General features: G+C 38.1%; 1 protein-coding gene across 15 annotated transcripts in view; it reads right to left on the reverse strand.

Moving 5' to 3' along the window:
* Positions 1 to 444: 444 nt before the first annotated feature.
* Positions 445 to 20,633, reverse strand: part of LOC18431294 (long chain acyl-CoA synthetase 1) — a 55,386-nt gene continuing 35,197 nt past the window's right edge. For 3 of the 15 annotated variants that reach the window (XR_016049770.1, XM_088858854.1, XM_088858847.1), the window contains 2 exons: positions 9,044 to 9,084; positions 6,492 to 6,718 (listed from right to left, as the gene is read on the reverse strand). Coding sequence is in view for 10 of the 15 variants with exons in the window: in XM_088858854.1 (XP_088714980.1) it covers positions 6,697 to 6,718; positions 9,044 to 9,084 (63 nt within the window). In the remaining 5 variants the exon portion in view is untranslated. Of the gene's footprint in view, positions 697 to 6,491; positions 6,719 to 7,569; positions 8,013 to 8,824; positions 9,085 to 20,633 lie in introns of those variants that run through there. The other 12 variants (XR_016049769.1, XM_088858855.1, XM_088858849.1 and 9 more) reach the window with 6 other exon arrangements.

The raw sequence follows: 20,633 nt of genomic DNA on the forward strand, positions 1-20,633 counted from the left end.
ATTTGAGAATATTTTTTAACTTTTTTTTGAGGATTTACATTATTGATTTAGAAGCATAAAAGCATATCCTCAAGTATAATTTGTTGTCTTTTGATCCTTTGCAACCTCTTCTTTTTTACTATTTTTTATTTTTTTGAAATCATTGGTTCAAATGCCAATACTTGTTTTCCCAAAAGATAATCAGTCGCCTTCTGAAGCCAAGAGACAACCTAGAACTTGAAGGTCCAAAGTCATTAATTAAAAAGATTTACTTCAAATCTTCAAAATATAATGTCAAGAAATAATTTATAACTTCAAATCTTGAAGGCCCAAAGCAGGAATAATTAAAATCCAAAAAAAAAGAAAATATATATGAACATGAACAATGGAAATTTAAAAAGACGTGAGCATAAATTTTGCTTTTTGATAACCACATTGCACATTCTAACCGAGTAATACAAAATAGAAAAAGAATAAGCGGCTTTTATTTAAAAGTTTTTACTTCGAATACTAAGGATCAGGATCAAAAGTGTCACGCCCCAAGAATTTATAATACTGATATTCCTGAGATGTGACAGTCAAAACATATATACATCTCTTGATAGGACAAATTTACAGTGGCGAATTCTTATAAAGTAACAAAAGAAAGTTTAAGCACAACTACAATATCTTCCAGAGTTGATCCTGACGAGCACTCAAAATGAAACAGCAGTTATCCTGAAAAAATGTTTACCATAATTTGATGAGTTTGGCTACTCAGTAAGTGATCATCACAATCCTAAAAATAAGCATGGTTGAAAGATATCAATATTTTCAAAAAGGAGATCCATTAACAGAAATGCATCAACAGTTTCACTTTCAAAATGCATAATTAAGTATAATTCGAATAATTGAAATGCGTATAACAATTTAACGTCAGTGCATAATTCAAAAGATTTCACAAAATACCCAACTGACGTCCCAAGTAGGTCACCTATATACCCCATCAACGTCCTGATAGGTCCACTCAATCCCTATCGACGTCCCAGATAGGTTCACTTAATCCCTGCAGGTCCACTTATACCTCACAGGCGTACCAGATGAGTCCACTTAATCCCTACCGGCGTACCGGATAGGTCCACTTATACCTCACCGGCGAACCGGATGAGTTCACTTGCATACTTAAAGTATTTCTAAATCTCTTTAAACATTCGAAAGCAGCAATATCATGTACTCAACATATCACTGAAATTATTAATATGAATTTCACTGAAACCATTAATAACAGTCACTTTCAATAACATTTCAAAAATAACCAGTCAAATATTTTTGGCTCAGATTTAGAAAGGTAGCAGTTCGTAAAGACATTCTAGCATAATTGCCAATCTAATATGTATAGAAAAACTCTTATAGAAATTCAAGAATACGGAATTATCACAACTTATGGGATGTCAATTCGTAAATAAACATTTCACAGACAATGCTATAATCAATTGCAAAAATATCAGTTTTCAAATAATAAGGCAGTCATCTGCACATGAATTTTACAATGTCTAAATATTCAAAAACAGTAAAAAGAAATCTCACAATTTTACTAAAAGCAGAAATATCACATTTATTTCTAATAATTTTACAGTATCTAAAATTTTCAAACAATAGACAAGAAAAATAAATAAATTTATTTTTCGAAGAATTTACAGCATTTAAGATTTCTAACATAGATAAAATATCACAATTTTATTAAAAAGATTATTTTCTCAAAATAATGAGATCGCTTGCGCATAAAATTTATCGCGCTTAAAATTCATGATAATAAGCAGAAGTAATTATTTCATTTCATTTTTAAAAAAGAACAGATTATTTTTCAAGATAATGAAGTTACTAACCTAAATTATTTGAGAGGGAGCTTCCGATAAAAATTTGGCTAAAGAGAGAAAGAGCTCACTGCGTTTCAACTAGAGAGAGAAAGATCTCAAAAATTTTCTAAGGTGGGAGTTTTCGCCTCTCCTATATAAATTCTTAAGACACCTTATTATTTTATCTTATTAAGTTACACCTCATACATGAGGTGTAACAATTATATTACACTGGAACGTTTAAAGCCCACGTCCACTAAAGGACGTGGCAAAGCAGTAAAAACTTAAACCAAAAGCTTTTGTGTACCTGATTACTGAAAAAGATAGGGAAATTTTTCTCTGATATCGTCTTCTCGTTCCCAAGTCGACTCCTCTCTTGAATGGTACTGTCATAATATACGAACCAAGGGAATCTCCTTGTTGCGCAACACTTGTACCCTTCTATCAAGTATCAAAATTGGCTGCTCAATGAAGGATAAGTTCTTCCTGATCGGTAAAGGTTCATATTTCAAGATATGGGATGGGTCGGGCTGATATTTTCGTAGTGATGATACATGGAAGACATTATGGACGTTTGCCAATTCAGGCCGTAAGGCAAGTCTATAAGCGACACCTCCGATTCTTTCCAGAATTTCAAATGGTCCAATGTAACGTGGGCTCAGCTTTCATTTCTTGCTGAATCTCATAATGCCTTAAGTTGGTGAGATTTTTAGGAAAACTCGATCACCTTCCTCAAATTCAAGATCTCTCCATCGGTTATCGACATAACTCTTTTGCCGACTCTGAGCTGTCCTTAGCCTTTCTCAGACCCCAAAAGCTTTCTTTCACCAACCTCGTCCCAATAGATGGGTGACCTGCATTTCCTTCCATACAGGGCTTCATATGGTGCCATCTGAATACTGGCTTGGAAGCTATTATTATAAGCAAACTCAATCAGGGGTAAATGGTCATCCCAGCTTCCTATAAAGTCAATGACACAGGCCCTCAACATATCTTCCAAGGTTTGGATGGTCCTCTCCGATTGTCTATCAGTTTGGGGGTGAAAGGCAGTGCTAAAGGTGAGTCTCGTCCCCATGGTTGACTGTAGCCTAGCCCGAAATTTACAAGTAAACCGAGTATCCCTGTCTGATACAATACTAACCGAAACTCCATGCAACTGCACTATTTCCTTAATGTACAACTGGGCCAATCGATCTAAATTGTATGTCGTGTGAATCGGCAGAAAGTGGGCAACTTTGGTCAGCCGGTCCACAATGACCCAAATGCTATCATATCCTGAATTTGTTCTAGGCAAGCCAGAGACAAAATCCATAGAGATGTGCTCCCACTTCTACTCTAGCAAGGGTAAAGGCTGCAACAACCCAGCGGGCCTTTGATGTTCAGCTTTTACTTGCTGGCATGTTAGGCACTTAGACACAAATAGTGCTACCTCTTTTTTCATATTATTCCACCAGAAGGTTTTCTTCAGGTCCTGATATATTTTAATACTTTCGGGATGTATAGTATAACGAGAGTGATGTACTTCTTCTAAGATAGCTTTCTTCACACTCTCATCATTCGGGACACCAATCCGACCTTTGAATCTTAGCAAATCCTTACTACATAAAGAGAATTCGTCTCTCTTTCCCAGCTTCACCTCTTCTACAATTGTTATTAGCTGAGGGTCTTTCTTTTGTGCCGATCGAATCTGTTGGATTAATTGGGGTTCTGCCTTAATGTTGGCAATCATACTTACCACACCATTAATGGACAGAGCCGGATGTCAATCCACTATTTCTTCTAACAATCTCATTTCTTGGATCATTAGATGAGCTAAGACTCCCGTAGATTTTCTACTTAGAGTGTCAGCCACAACGTTAGCTTTTCCTTAATGATAATGGATTGTACAATCATAATCTTTTAAGAAATCCATCCATCTTATCTGCTGCATATTTAAATCCTTCTGAGAGAAGAGGTATTTCAAGCTCTTATGATCCGTGTATATTTCGAATTGCTCGCCATAGAGATAATGCCTCAACATTTTCAAAGCGAATACTAATGCAGCCAGCTCCAAGTCATGAATTGGATATTTTTTCTCATATTCTTTCAACTGTCTAGATGCATATGCCACTACTTTCCCATATTGCATTAATACACAGCCCAAGCCTTTATGTGAAGCATCACTATAAATCACAAATCCCCCACTCCCCTCAGGAATAGTTAAAATAGGTGTTGAACTTAATCGAACTTTTAGTTCTTGAAAACTCTCCTCACATTCACTTGTCCACTCAACTTTGACATTTTTCTGTGTCAATCTAGTCAATGGGGTTGCGATTCGAGAAAATCCTTCTACAAATTTTCTGTAATATCCTGCCAATCTCAAAAAACTTCGAACTTCAGTCACATTACTTGGTTGTTTCCAATTAACAACGGCTTCAACCTTTGAAGGATCAACTGATTGAGCTTCCTTTGATATGACATGTCCTAAAAATGTCACTTGTTCAAGCCAAAATTCACATTTACTAAGTTTGGCATATAATTTCTTTTCTCTTAATATTTGCAATACCACTCTTACATGCTGCTCATCTTCCTTCTGATTCTTGGAATAAATTAAAGTATCATCAATGAATACCACAATAAATTTATCCAAAAAGAGCTTAAAGACCCGATTCATCAAATCCATAAATGCAGCCGGTACATTGGTTAATCCAAAAGGCATGACTAAAAATTCATAATGGCCATACCTTGTTCTGAAAGCTGTCTTGGGAACATCTTCACTTTTAATCTTAAGCTGATGGTATCCAGATCTAATATCAATTTTTTAAAACACTTGTGATCCTTGTAATTGATCAAATAAACCATCAATTCTAGGTAATGGATACTTATTTTTCACTGTCACTTGGTTCAACTGTCTATAATCGATACACAATCTCATGGTCACATCTTTCTTTTTAACAAATAATATCGGAGCACCCCAAGGTGACACACTGGGCCTGATAAAACATTTATCTAATAATTCTTCCAATTGTTGTTTAAGTTCCTTAGGTTTTCCAAGTGCCTTAAAAATTGGGGCTGCCCCTGGCAATAATTCAATAGAGAATTCAATTTCCCTGTCAGGCGGTAATCCTGGCAATTCTTCAAGGAAAACGTCGAGAAATTCTTGGATAATCGGAGTGGTATCCAAATTTATCTCTTCCTTCATGTCTTCTTTGATATAGGCAAGAAAGCCTTGACACCCTTTTCGCATAAGGCGATTAGCTCGAATACTAGAGATTAAATATGATGGGGAGTCTTCTTTGATACCATTGAAGTAAAATACCGGTTGATTCGAAATACTAAAGGTAACCATTTTATTGTAACAATTAATACTTGCATGGTATGCAGAAAGCCAATCCATGCTTAATATTACATCAAAATCTTGAATTTCTAAGAATATTAAATCAACTAACATTTTCTTTTCTTCGATCTCTATTATACAGGATTTGTATACTATATTGGTGTCACTTGAATTTTCCATCGGTGTGGCTACCTCTAGAATATATTCTAATTGTTCTAGTTCTACCTTTAAGTGGCATGTAAAGTGTGGTGACACAAATGAATGAGTAGATCCAGGATCAATCAAACCATGAGCTACTATTTGGAAGATAATAAGAGTACCTTAGATCACTAATTTTGAGGCTTGAACGTTTTGCTGGGTGATCGTAAATACTATTCCCTTCATCTGAGGCTTTTGAGCTATTTCTCTCTGCTTTGGAAGCTGTTGCATTTATAAGCTAGGACATTCTCTAATCTGGTGCCCCAATTTTTCACATTTAAAACAGGCTCCAGTATTCCAATATCGAGGGCTCGATCCATGGTTTTTCTCACATTTTTTACATAGTTCTATTGGGCTTGCAAGTGGCAAGAACCTTGGCTTATTGTTTGCCCTTTCAAACTGTTGTCGATTTGATAGTGTGAGTCTAACTTGATTTTTCTGATTTTTTATCTTTTGGTAATCTTCGAAATCTTTTTAGACAATTTGAGCTCGATCCACTATTTCAGCATAAGTTCTCAATTTTAAGACTGATATTTTGCTTCTAATAGCTGGTTTGAGACCCCTTTCAAATTTTTTCACCTTTCGTGCCTCATTGTTAATCATGTAGTGCAAACCTGGCCAATTCAGTGAACTTAGCCTCGTACTGTGCTACTGTCCGATTTCCTTGGATTAATTCTAGAAATTCCATTTCTTTTTGGTCTCGAATAAAATCTAGGAAATATTTTTCATTAAATGCCTCTAAAAATATTTCCCAAGTCAAGGGTTTATTTTATTTGATCAATACTCCTTTTGCCGTTCGCCACCAATGTTGTGCTTCACCTTTTAACATAAAAACTGCCAAGGCTACTTTCCTATCATCAGGACATTCCATTACCTCGAATATTTTCTCCAATTGCATAATCCATCCCTCGGCTTCCAGTGGGTTTACAGCACCCTTAAAGGAAGGTGGTTTCAATTTCTTAAATTATTCGATATTACTCCCACCATTTCCCGTAACTGACTACATGGGTGAATTGTTGTTTTCCATCTGATGTTGCATTAGAGCAACTATATTTTCCAAGACTTTGTGAATTCCTTCCATATTAGCTTCAACTATTCTGGATATTGACTTCGTCCCAGTTTGTACACACAATAAATGTGATTTTAAGTACATTCTTTTTAAATTTCTTAAGAATCTTAAACCTATTGCTCTGATACCATAGCTTTCACGTATCAATAATTTACAATACTGATATTCCTGAGATGTGACAGTCAAAACATCTATACATCTCTTGATATGACAAATTTACGGTGGCGAATTCTTACAAAGTAACAAAAGAAAATTTAAGCACAACTACAATATCTTCCAGAGTTGATCCTGACGAGCACTCAAATTGAAACAGCAGTTATCCTGAAAAAATGTTTGCCATAATTTGATGAGTTTGACTACTCAGTAAGTGATCATCATAATCCTAAAAATAATCATGGTTGAAAGATATCAATATTTTCAAAAAGGAGATCTATTAACAAAAATGCATCAACAGTTTCGCTTTCAAAATGCATAATTAAGTATAATTCGAATAATTGAAATGCGTATAACAATTTAACGTCAGTGCATAATTCAAAAGATTTCACAAAATACCCTACTGACGTCCCAAGTAGGTCACCTATATACCCCATCAGCATCCTGATGAGTCCTCTTAATCCCTATCGACGTCCCAGATAAGTCCATTTAATCCTTGCAGGTCTACTTATACCTCACCAGCGTACCGGATGAGTCCACTTAATCCCTACCGGCGTACCGGATAGGTCCACTTATACCTCACCAGCGAACCGGATGAGTCCACTTGCATACTTAAAGTATTTCTAAATCTCTTTAAACATTCGAAAGCAGCAATATCATATACTCAACATATCACTGAAATTATTAATATGAATTTCACTGAAACCATTAATAACAGTCACTTTCAATAACATTTCAAAAATAATCAGTCAAATATTTTTGGCTCAGATTTAGAAAGGTAGCAATTCGTAAAGACATTCTAGCATAATTGCCAATCTAATATGTATAGAAAAACTCTTATAGAAATTCAAGAATACAGAATTATCACAATTTATGGGATGTCAATTCGTAAATAAACATTTCACAAACAATGCTATAATCAATTGCAAAAATATCAGTTTTCAAATAATAAAGCAGTCATTTGCACATGAATTTTATAATGTCTAAATATTCAAAAACAGTAAAAAGAAATCTCACAATTTTACTAAAAGCAGAAATATCACATTTATTTCTAATAATTTTACAGTATCTAAAATTTCCAAACAATAGACAAAAAAAATAAATAAACTTACCCCCACCCTAATCTTTTCTCATTTTTTCCCCCCAAACAACATTTCCTCGCAAATAACCCCCCAACCACCCTTGTTTGTTTTCACACGGCTTTCTCTCTCCTGTTTTCACACACGCTCCGACAGTACAAACACGCACTCTGGCATTCTGAATGTGCGCTCCAGCAATGTAGGTCTGAGCCACAACGTTCGGACATTATGAGAACTCACTCCGGTAGTGCAAAGACGCGCTCCAGCATTCCACTCCGTCAATAAAGTCTCTGGAGCCACAGCACTTCGACAATGGAGGACCGCGCTCCATCAATATAAACAAGCGCTCCGGCATTCTGAATGTGCGCTCCGGCAATGCAGGTCTAAGACAAGACGCTTCAACATTATGAGAACACGCTTCGACAATGCAAAGATGTGTTCCGACAGTGCAAAGACGTGCTCCGACAGTACGCTACTTAGGACCCGCGAATTGATTTGGTTTGTACAATAAGGGCATTTCCATCCAAAAAATAACAACTTTTTACCTTGGAGGGGTTTTTGCGAGGAAAGGTTGTTTTGGAGGAAAAAAGTGAGAAAAGATTGGAGGGGCGGAGGGGGGGGGGGGGGTGGGGGGAAGTTGCATAGATAGTCCATTTTAGGATTTTTTTTTGTAATTTTCCCTTTTTTTTTGGGTGAACTAGAGGAATTTTTTAATATCCTAAATTGATGAAGACACAAGCATAAATATCCCATTTGAAAAATCCAACTAAATTGCTAATCCTGACCATGCAATACAAAATAAACAAAGATTCAGCAGTCTGCAAGTCCAATCGTCAACACATGGTCAGGCACAAAACATATGTAGGGGAATTTTGATTTCAGGTCATCTTTAATCATTGCAAGATCAAATTCATAAAGAAATAAATGAACAATTTGACTCAAAAATGCTTGAAAGCATCTCCCTCAAACAAAAGATGTAGGCTTTCGAAAGCTTAAGGTTCACAAGGTGAATCAAAAGTGTTCTGAAAATTGTCATATAGAAGAGTCCACCTTATATTGGGTACCAGCCAATTTGTTGGCGGACTGCCAGACCACCTGATACACACCCATACAAAAATCACAAGCTAACAGACCCATCCCATACACAAGCATGCTGGTATTTCCGTGGATGGCCAGATATAGATCAGAGGCACTATGGGAATTATGCAGAAATATATAAATAATTGATCCTACTATCTGCATGGGTAATGTATAGATACATTATACACAGATTATTTACTCAAACATATGATGACATATGGACATGGTTACCAAAATTCAACATTCATAAAAAATATAGATAAGATATCTCGTGGAGTCTTAACTAGTTCATAATCAGAAACTATCAAGCACTAAAGACTGCAAACATCAGGACCTTTGCTCTTTCACCCTCAGGTACAACTTATCAATCTCTTCCTGCAAAAGAAAACATGAATCTGTTACTTGGGTAGTGAGTAGGAAGGCAAAGTAAAACCACATCCCATTGAATCATCAATGTCCATGGAAATTAAAGATGATGGAGAGGAGTGGGACCCACCATTGGCGCCACACCCTGTTCTTGGGGTCCCAATCATCACCACCATCCATCATTCCATTAGAAACGATTACCCAACTAATTTTAGTTTATATCCAATGCATTCTATTATAGTAGACTTTCCCATAAGTATACAAAAGCAACATACGACCAGCATGTCATACGTCTTAATCAAACTAGAACAACTTTAATTCACTCTTAAAAGGAACAAGCATATAGACAAAAACAGTCCTCACTTGTATTAATAACCATCTAATGGGAAATGGTACCATATACACAAGGTGATCCACTGCCAGTTTTGTCAAGGACAGTGGACACCAAGCAACTGTAGTTCCCAATGATGGACAGTCGTCAGAGTGCAGTTATAATCTCCAGTGTCCATTATTAGGAAGGGGACGGAAGCACATGGTCTAGTAGACACCAAACATGGTTGGTTAATGACACTTTCTTACACCATACCAAAGTTCAAACTTCAAAATCAATCAGACCGACCATTTAATAACATAAAATGATGCAAAAGAGACAGTGGATAACTTCCCAATGCTGCGATTTCGAGTGAAAGTATGTGGCCATTCCTTGGAGACTAGATAATTTTTTGCCTAAATTTGAGTATCAAACGATAATAGTCCACATAAGTAAGCCAACACAGTGGAAGGGCGCTAGCCAAATATGTGTACAAAAAAATTTTACTTATTGGGAAGTCTGGCTAACCATAACTTTGGATTCCTTTGGTTAGGTGCTTCGATCTCACCCTCCATATCTGGATAATCGGGCGGCACGCGTTTCGGGTTTCAAGGGAACCCGGGACTCTGAGATCGCTCTCTCGGGAACCTCTCTCAGGAGCGAAGGCAGGTGGACCAACTGATGAGAGGAATTTAAGGTGGGTTCGAGACTTACTCGAGCTGGTTCGCGTGGGCGCCCTCTTAGATCACGAAGAAAGCTCCCCAGTAGTAGAACTGGTTCGGAATCGCCTCCCTTAGCTTGTATTCTCATGTTTTTGCAATCACACACACATGACAAATGTTACAAGACAAGTGAGTCGAGGGACCCCACCTTGCCTTTGGGTGAACGTACACAGACGTGTTCAAAAAGGAGAAGAGAAGAATAGGCGAATTAAGATTGGGATGAGAAGAATTTAACCAGGCGGTGAGACCGACATAGTGACTAAACTAGTAGGTAATTGACCAGGCATGGAAGTAAATTGGGCTTGGTAACTCAGACCGGCTCAATAGAATTACTACTAGACGATAGTACCAATACCGACTAGCTTGATACAATGGCTAGTCTGTCGTGACAGTAAAGCAGGCACAGTAACTTTGACCGGCACAATGGCATTACTGTTAGACGACTGGACTACCATGGAGTGCTAGTCTCAACCCCCCTTTGATCAAACGAAAGAGTAAAAGAAAGAAAAGAGAACAGAAAGAGAGAGAGAAGAGAAGATGAAGAAGAGAAATAAGAAAGCAAAAGAAAAGGAACAGCGAGGTGAGAGAGAAATCAGTGAAAGAAGAAGAGAAGAATTGAAGGAAAGGGAGAGAGAGAGAAGAAGAAGAGCATGAGAGGAGATAGAGGGAAAAGACAGAGGAAGAGAAAGAAGGGAGGGAAAAACAAAGAGAAGAAGTAGAGAGAGAAGGAAGATGAAGGAAGACATAGACGGCAATGAGATGGGGCTCTCTCAGACGACGATGAGCTTCCGCCATCTGTGGGAGAAAGAAGAGCAGAGTGAGAACACAGTCGGCGATAGGCTTTTGCCAGCTATGACAAAATAAAGAGCAGAGAGAAAGAACACAGGTGGCGATAGGCTTCCGGCGGCTGTGATAGAAGGAAGAGTAAAGAGAAAAAATGCAGGCGGCGATAGGCTTCCGCCGGCTGTGACAAAAGGAAAAGAGAGAGAAAGCACAGACGGCGATAGACTTCCACCGTCTGTGACTAAAAGAAAAGGAGAGAAAACACAGGCAGCGATAGGCTTCCACCGGCTGTGATAGAAGAGAAGAAAGAGAGAGAAAACACAGGTGGCGATATGCTTCCACCGGCTGTGACATAAAGAAAAGAGAGAAAAAACACAAGCAACGATAGGTTTACGCCAGCTGTGACAGAAGGAAAAGAGTGAAAAAGCATAGGCAGCGATAGGTTTACGGCGGCTTTGACAAAAGAGACGAAAGAGAGAGAGAACACAGGCGGCGACATGCTTTCGCTGGCTGTGACAGAAGAGAAAAGGAAATTTTGACAGAGGCCCGGCCAGCCACTCAGGTTATGGCCCGACTCACTTTCATGTCTCAGAAGCAAGAAGACGTTGCACCAGACGATAGGTCCGTCATGCGTGAATAGAGAAAAGAGAGAAGCGTAGGGAAAGAGAAAAGTGATAACTAGAGGATGAAGAAAGAGAGTGATACAGATGAGGAAAGGAGAGGGAAAGAGAGAGAAAAAGAAGAGAGAGAGAGAGATAGAGATGGAAAGAGAGAACAAAGAAGAGAAAGAAAGAGATAAAGTAGAGAGAGAAAAAGAGAAAGATGAGAAAAGAAGAGCGAGAGAGAAATAGGGATGAGAACAGAGAGAGATAGAGATCAGAGAGAAAAGAGGAGAGAAAAAGTTACCTTGCTGAGGGGTACCGACCCTTTTCTTCTCTCTCCTCTCTCTCTCTCTCTCCAAGACGCACCCACGAACTTAAGCAAGAATTGAAATTTTATTGAATGATCGAAGGTTCTTTTACAATTAGGCTTTGTATATTTATATAGAATTGGGCACAAACATGGGTGTACACCCAAAAACTACCTAATTGATGATAATTACAATTTAATTGAATTAAAAGAAATTCTAAACTTGAGTGCAAAAGGACTGTTTTGCCCTTGCCCAACAATTTGTAAAATTTCAAAATAGTCCCTACTGCTGCCCGAGAACTTGCGTGATCTTTTATGACTGATCCGAGGTTGCTTTGAAGCTCGTTTGATCGAAAGATGATTGTTTTCTTGTAAGTCTCGGCATGGCGATCGATTTGATACCAACTTCGAGCCATGGATCGTGTTTTTCGGTCACGATCATGCGACTCGAAATTTAGATGAATCTTGCAAACTTCGGATCGATAGTGTGCTTGTTTCTTGATGTTTTTCTTTGATTTCTTCGCTGAATCACACTAAGCATGCCATCATGATCGCGTGGCAACAAATGCAGCTCAATTTCGTGTACGAACGAAAATTTTGTCGTCTTGAGTTTTTGGCCGGAATTTAAAGCAGCTTCGACGCCTCCATGTGTGAAATCCAACCGTTCATCATACGCGGGGTTCAAACCAGAGATAGCCTCGAACCTTACGCACATAATGCAATTGGTTTCACATCGATCGGGTACGCGAGCATCGTGATTTGGCCGCTCGAGTGAAGCTTGCTGCTGCTAAATGTTCTGCAACTATCTTCACGAATCATCACCTTCTCTCCAGTTTTTCTCCCAGCTCGGGTATCGTCACAGATCGTGCCAATCAAAACGCTCGTATTGATAAGACGAACACGCTCACCAGACTTGAGAGCGATCTGATTCAGGACGAGTGAGATACGGGCCTTTGAAGTTGCTGCTCGGGACTCTGCACATCAGCCTCCTTTAATGGAGATTGGTGTAGGGAGGCCGCATGGGAATAGCATGCGGCCTACCCCTTTTTGGTCTTTTACCCATAACTTTGTCCTGGAATGCTCGATTAAGCCGAAACTTGACCCATAGGGTTTTCGACCATGCTGGATCCAATGACGGTGGTCCTACAGCTGTTTGACGCACCGAGAATATCGCTCTAGTTACAGGGTCCGTTTCAAGGTGCTAGAGGCTGATTTTTTCGAAATTGTTTCTTTGTCTGCGATGCCATAGATATATCGGATTGTGATAAAACCTGGCAAGTGGCCTTTTGAAGTGCTTAGAAAGATTCTGACCCATTCTGCGGCAATTTTAAGACTGTCAGGAATTTCACTGTATGTTAAGGCTTTATTGACCTGCTTCGTCTTTATTCCGCATCAAGGACCAAAGTGCTGAAAAATATCTTCAAACAGCTTGCCCCACCGAACGTTGTACTTCAAGAGAAGCGAGAAGGACAACATTCGGAAAATTTCCTTCAACTATATTACTTTTTTCTTCCTAGCCACAGGATCACGAAAAAGTCGAGGAGATTCACGCAATGTTGCAACTAAGATGCTCAGACGTTTGGATGCAATGTACAGGTCCATCTGTGGAGACTTTAGGGGGAGAAGAGACTTTTTTTAGGGATCCTGTCGAAGTCCTCACCCTCAAGGGACTACTTGTGACTTTGAAGCTGAGGATTTTGTACGGGCCTCATTAGTTAGAATCAAGCCCGTCTGGCAGTCGAGTGCCATGTCGAAGGGCATTTTTCCCATTTGGTCTGGGTTTCTTTGTTTTGGATAGACAACAAAAGAGCCTTTGGTCGGCGTTCGTCTGCGTTGTGCACCAGATATTCCTTAGCGGGTAGGATCGAGGTGACCGGCTTTGGGTATAATCCCTACCCACTGTTAGCAGTTTCGCGTAACAGGTCCAAAGTAATGGCTGACTTAACTTTCTTGGGACGCCTTTGGTTTGTCGGAATGACTTCCTTGGTTGTTTGTTCTGGATGGTCTGCTGAAGGGCCTTTTGTCGACGTTCGTCTACATCATGCACCAGATATTCCTTGGTGGGTAGGGTACCTCAGTTTATCGAGGTGACCGGCTTTGGGTATAACCCCTACCCACTATTAGCAGTTTCGCATAACAAGTCCAAAGTCATGACTGACTTAGCCTTCTTAGGGCATCTCCGGCATCTTAGAGTGCGTTTAGTGGCCTCCTGAGAATGACGCTCTTCTTCATGAGACTTATCTTGCTTTCTTAGTGAATCTTCTGATCATTGAGTCCTTTTTACAAATGGACTCAAGCTGTTGGAATCTTTTCCTTGAAGCCCGTATTTTTTGATCCTGGTATTGTGATACCAGAGATTTTCCTTGTTTTTTTAATGCGGGCTGAAGCCGCCTATTGAGGTGAACGCTGCATCAACCTGTTATTGGTCCAAACTTCCTTTACGGATTTTCACTTGAACTTGGAAAGCGGTACCATAGAGACGACTTTCACCAACTTCCTTTTTATTTGGGGCTCTTTTACCCATGACCTTTCAGCCATGTCCACCTCTTTTTTTTTTTTTTTTTGCTTACGATGCCTTTTCGGGTTTTCACCATGCCCGGGTTTTTTATTTACGGAACTCTCTTACTCATGGTTTCGTGACCATGCCCGTCCGTCATTTTTACTTATGGCGTTCCCTTGTCCAGGTATACACCATGCATGTTATTTTTTCTCTCTTTTTTTTTTGTAAGGGCGTGTTTAAGGTCATGCTTCCAGGACCTGTGCGAAGCCTTTTATCGTCATGCGTCAGGACGTGTACTACAATTTAAGGTCATAAAGCTAGACCATGGTGATGATGAATGGCAGTCTTATGGAGGCCACAGAGTGAGTATGGTGGTGGTTTTAGCTCATTTTTGGGGAGATGGCACGAAGCTACCTATGAAAAGTGGATAATGTATGAATGGAAGGTGGAAAAGTGGTAACCCACTAACTGACGGTGAGTATAGATGGCGGAATGGCTCGCCGTTTTGTGAGCATGGGTAAGACTCACTGGGGAATGATGAAAAGCGATGAAGTAAATGGGCTTACTGGAGAGGTAATGAAGAAGGTGCGTGCACACGAATGGGTCGGTTAGGGAAGACGTGTGTGAAGATGCACGTAAAGGGCATGTGTGCACGTGTGAGGATGTGTTTAAGGTCATGCCTCCGAGACTTGTGCAAAGCAGTTTATCGTCATGCGGCCAGTACGTGCACTATGGTTTAAGGTCGTATAGCTTGGACCGGGGCTGTGCAGTTTAAAGTCATGCAGCCAGGACCATGCAGTTTAAGGTCATGCAACTAGACCTCCGCTACAGTTTAAGGTCATATAGTTCGAACCATGGTGCAGAGCCTTTTAACGTCATGCGGCTAATACGTGTACTATGGTGTAAGGTCATACAGCTGGACCATGGTGCTGAGCCTTTTAACATCATGCGGCTAAAACGTGTACTATGGTTTAAGGTCATATAGTTTGGACCATGCAATTTAAGGTCGTGCAGCTAGACCTCCACTACAGTTTATGGTCGTATAGCTTGGACTATGGAATTTAGGGTCGTGCACCTAGACCACCGCTACAGTTTTTAGGTCATATAGTTGGACCATGGAGTTTAAGGTCGTGCATCTAAACCAACGTTATAGTTTTTAGGTCATATAATGTAATAATCCTAATATTCAAAAAAAAAAAAAGGGAAAATAAACTTTTAATAAGTGATGGTCCATATGAGCATGATGGTCCTTAGGGACCATCACTATTTTCAAAACCTTTTGGCTTAAGCTTTTCTTTTCTTATGACGTGGCTTGTAGTTTCTCTTACGTGTTGGCCCTTGACAATCCACTATGACGTGTAAGTAAATTAAATGTGCCATCTTCCTATGGTATAACCATGAGATGTGTCTTTTTAACTGAAACTTTTATCACTGAGCTCTTGTGCATACTAATTCCATAAGATCTACTGTAAACGGGCGGCCTTTTAGTGCCCCAACCAACATACACCAAAAACATCAATTTTGTGAGTGATTAAATGTAAGTGACATCGTCTTCTTGAAAAATAGTATGTTTTTAATAAATAGTGATATTTCCGTCCAGGATCTTTATTTTATAAGTTTTGTGTGTAAGTGACCTCATTGTCTCGAAAAATAATCCACTCTTCTTAAAAATAAAATGAAATAATTATTTCTGCTTATTGTCATGATATTTAGGCCCGATAAATGTTATGCCCACACGACCTCATTATCTTGAAAAATAATCTTTTTAATAAAAATTGTGATATTTTATCAATGTTAAAAATTTTAAATGCTGTAAATTCTTAGAAAAATAAATTTATTTATTTTTCTTGTCTATTGTTAGAAAATTTTAGATACTATCAAATTATTAGAAATAAATGTGATATTTCTGCTTTTAGTAAAATTGTGAGATTTCTTTCTATTGTTTTAAAATATTTAGACATTGTGAATTTCATGTGCAAATGACTGCCTTAATATCTGAAAATTGATATTTTGCATTTGATTATAGTATTGTTGTGAAATGTTTAATTGCAAATTAACATCCCATAAATTGTGATAATTCCGTATTCTTTAATTTCTATAAGAGTTTTTCTATACATATTAGATTGGCAATTATGCTAGAATGTTTTTACGGACTGCTACCTTTCTAAATTTGAGCCCAAAATATTTGTTTGGTTGAAATGTTATTGAAAGTGACTGTTATTAATGGTGTCAGTGAGATTCATATTAATGATTTCGGTGATATGTTGAGTACATGATATTTGCTGCTTTCGAATGTTTAAAGAGATTTAGAAATACTTTAGGTATGCAAGTGGACTCATCCGGTTCGCCGGTGAGGTATAAGTGGACCTACCCGGGACGCCGGTAGGGATTAAGTGGACTCATCCGGTACGCCAGTGAGGTATAAGTGGACCTGCAGGGATTAAGTGGACCTATCTGGGACGCCGATAGGGATTAAGTGGACCCATCAGGACGCTGATGGGGTATATAAGTGACCTACTTGGGACGCCAGTAGGGTATTTTGTGAAATTCTTTGAATTATGCACTGCCGTTAAAGTGTCATGTGCATTTCAATTATTTGGGTTATACTTAATTATGCATTTATTGAAAGTGAAACTGTTGATGCATTTCTGTTAATAGATCTTCTTTTTGAAAATATTGATATCTTTCAACCATGATTATTTTTAGGATTATAATGATCACTTACTGAGTAGCCAAACTCATCAAACTATGGTAAATATTTTTTCAGGATAACTGCGGATTCATTTTGAGTGCTAGTCAAGATCAACCTTGGAAGATACTGTTGTTGTGCTAGCTTTCTTTATTTACTTTGTAAGACATCGTCACTGTAAATTTGTCCTATCAATAGATGTATATATATTTTGTCTGTCACATCTCAAGAATATCAGTATTGTAAATTCTTGGGGTGTGACAATTATGGTATCAGAGCAATAGGTTTAAGATTCTTAGGAATTTAAAAAAAATGTACTTAAAATCACATTTATTGTGTGTACAGACTAGGACAAAGTCAAGATTCAGAATAGCTGAGGCCAATATGGAAGGAATTCACAAAGCCTTGAAAAATATGGTTACTCTAATGCAACATCAGATGGAAAACAACAATCCACCTAGGCAGTTAGTTACAGGAAATGGTGGAAATAATATCAAACAATTTAAGAAATTGAACCCACCTTCTTTTAAGGGTGCTGTAAACCCACTGGAAGCCAAGGAATAGATTATGCAACTGGAGAAAATATTCGAGGTAATGGAATGTCCTGATGATAGGAAAGTGGCCTTGGCAATCTTTATGTTAGAAGGTGAGGCACAACACTGGTGGCGAATGGCACAAGGAGTATTGGTCAAAGAAAATAAACCCTTGACTTGGGAAGTATTTCTAGAGGCATTTAATGAAAAATATTTCCCAGATTTTATTCGAGACAAAAAAGAAATGGAATTTCTAGAATTAATCCAAAGAAATAGAATAGTAGCACAGTACGAGGCCAAGTTTACTTAATTGACCAGGTTTGCACCACATATGATTAACAATGAGGCAAGAAAGGTGAAAAAATTTGAAAGGGGTCTCAGGCCAGCTATCAGAAGCAGGATATTGGTCTTAAAATTGAGAACTTATGTTGAAATAGTGGATCGAGCCCAAATTGTCGAAAAAGATTGCGAAGATTACCAAAAGATGAAAAATCAGAAAAGTCATGTTAGACCTACATCATCTAATCAACAACAGTTTGAAAGGCCAAACAAGAAGCCAAGACCCTCGCCATTTCAAAGCCCAATAGAACCATGTAAAAAATGTGGGAAAAATCATGGATCAAGCCTTGTTATTGGAATACCGAAGCCTGTTTTAAATGTGGAAAATTGGGACAACAGATTAGACAATGTCCTAGCTTACAGACAACAACTTCCAAAGCAGGGAGAGATAGCTCCAAAGCCTCTGATGAAGGGAAGAGTATTTGCGATTACCTAGCAAGACGCTCAGGCCTCAAAATCAGTGATCCAAGTTACTCTTACTATCTTCCAAAAAGTAGCTCATGTTTTGATTGATCCTGGATCTACTCATTCATTTGTGTCACAACACTTTGCATGCCACTTAAAGGTAGAACCAGAACAATTAGAATACATTCTAGAGGTAGCCACACCGATGGGAAATTCAATTAACACCAATATAGTGTACAAATCATGTGTAATAAAGATAGAAGAAAAGGAACTGTTGGTTGATTTAATACTCCTGGAAATTCAAGATTTTGATGTAATATTAGGCATGGATTGGCTTTCTGCATACCATGCAAGTATTGATTGTTATAAGAAAATTGTTACCTTTAGTATTCCGAATCAACCAGTATTTTACTTCAATGGTGTCAAAGAAGACTCCCCATCATATTTAATCTCTTGTATTCGAGCTAATCGTCTCTTTCGAAAAGGGTGTCAAGGCTTTCTTGCCTATATCAAAGAAGATAGCAAGGAAGAAATAAATTTGGATACCACTCCGGTTATCCGAGAATTTCTCGACGTTTTTCCAAAAGAATTGCCAGGATTACCGCCTGACAGGGAAATTGAATTCTCTATTGAATTAGTGCCAGGGGTAGCACCAATTTCTAAGGCGCCTTACAGAATGGCACCTGCAGAACTGAAACAACAATTGGAAGAATTATTAGATAAAGGTTTTATCAGGCCCAGTGTGTCACCTGGGGGTGCTCCAGTACTGTTTGTCAAAAAGAAAGATGGGACTATGAGATTGTGTATTGATTATAGACAGTTGAACCAAGTGACAGTGAGAAATAAGTATCCATTACCTAGAATTGATGATTTATTTGATCAATTACAAGGATCACAAGTGTTTTCAAAAATTGATCTTAGATCTGGATACCATCAGCTTAAGATTAAAAGTGAAGATGTACCCAAGACAGCTTTCAGAATAAGGTATGGCCATTATGAATTTTTAGTCATGCCTTTTGGATTAACCAATGCACCGGCTGCATTTATGGATTTGATGAATCGAATCTTTAGGCCTTTTTTGGGTAAATTTATTGTGATATTCATCGATGATATTTTAATTTATTCCAAGAATCAGAAGGAACATGAGCAGCATGTAAGAATGGCATTGCAAATATTAAGAGAAAAAAAATTGTACGCCAAACTTAGTAAATGTGAATTTTGGCTTGAATAAGTGACATTTTTAGGACATGTTATATCAAAGGAAGGTCTATCAGTTGATCCTTCAAAGGTTGAAGCCGTTGTTAATTGGAAACAACCAAGTAATGTGACTGAAGTTTAAAGCTTTTTAGGATTGGCAGGATATTACAGAAAATTTGTAGAAGGATTTTCTCGAATCGCAACCCCATTGACTCGATTGACACAGAAAAATGTCAAATTTGAGTGGACAAGGGAATGTGAGGAGAGTTTTCAAGAACTAAAAGTTCGATTAACTTCAACACCTATTTTAACTCTTCCTGAGGGGAGTGAGGGATTTGTGATTTATAGTGATACTTCACATAAAGGTTTGGGCTGTGTATTAATGCAATATGGGAAAGTAGTGGCATATGCATCCAGACAGTTGAAACAATATGAGAAAAAATATCCAATTCATGACTTGGAGCTAGCAGCAATAGTATTCGCTTTGAAAATATGGAGGCATTATCTATATGGTGAGCAATTCGAAATATACACGAATCATAAGAGTTTGAAATACCTCTTCTCTCAGAAGGATTTAAATATGCGGCAGATAAAATGGATGGATTTTTAAAAGATTATGATTGTACAATCCATTATCATTCAGGAAAAGCTAACGTTGTGGCCGACGCTCTAAGTAGAAAATCTATGGGAGTCTTAACTCATCTAATGATCCAAGAAATGAGATTGTTAGAGGAAATAGTGGATTGGCATCCAACTCCGTCCATTAATGGTGTGGTAAGTATGATTGCCAACATTAAAGCGGAACCCCAATTAATCCAACAGATTCGATTGGTACAAAAGAAAGACCCTCAGCTTATAACAATTATAAAAGAGGTGAAGCAAGGAAAGAGAGTTTAAGGTCGTGCATCTAAACCAACGTTATAGTTTTTAGGTCATATAATGTAATAATCCTAATATTCAAAAAAAAAAAAAGAGAAAATAAACTTTTAATAAGTGATCGTCCATATGAGCATGATGGTCCTTAAGGACCATCACTATTTTCAAAACCTTTTGGCTTAAGCTTTTCTTTTCTTATGACGTGGCTTGTAGTTTCTCTTACGTGTTGGCCCTTAACAATCCACTATGACGTGTAAGTAAATTAAATGTGGCATCTTCCTATGGTATAACCATG

The sequence above is a fragment of the Amborella trichopoda genome, chromosome 2, assembly GCF_054954075.1.
Source record: "Amborella trichopoda isolate Santa Cruz 75 chromosome 2, AtrichopodaSantaCruz75HAP2 v2.0, whole genome shotgun sequence".
Taxonomy (NCBI): domain Eukaryota; kingdom Viridiplantae; phylum Streptophyta; class Magnoliopsida; order Amborellales; family Amborellaceae; genus Amborella; species Amborella trichopoda.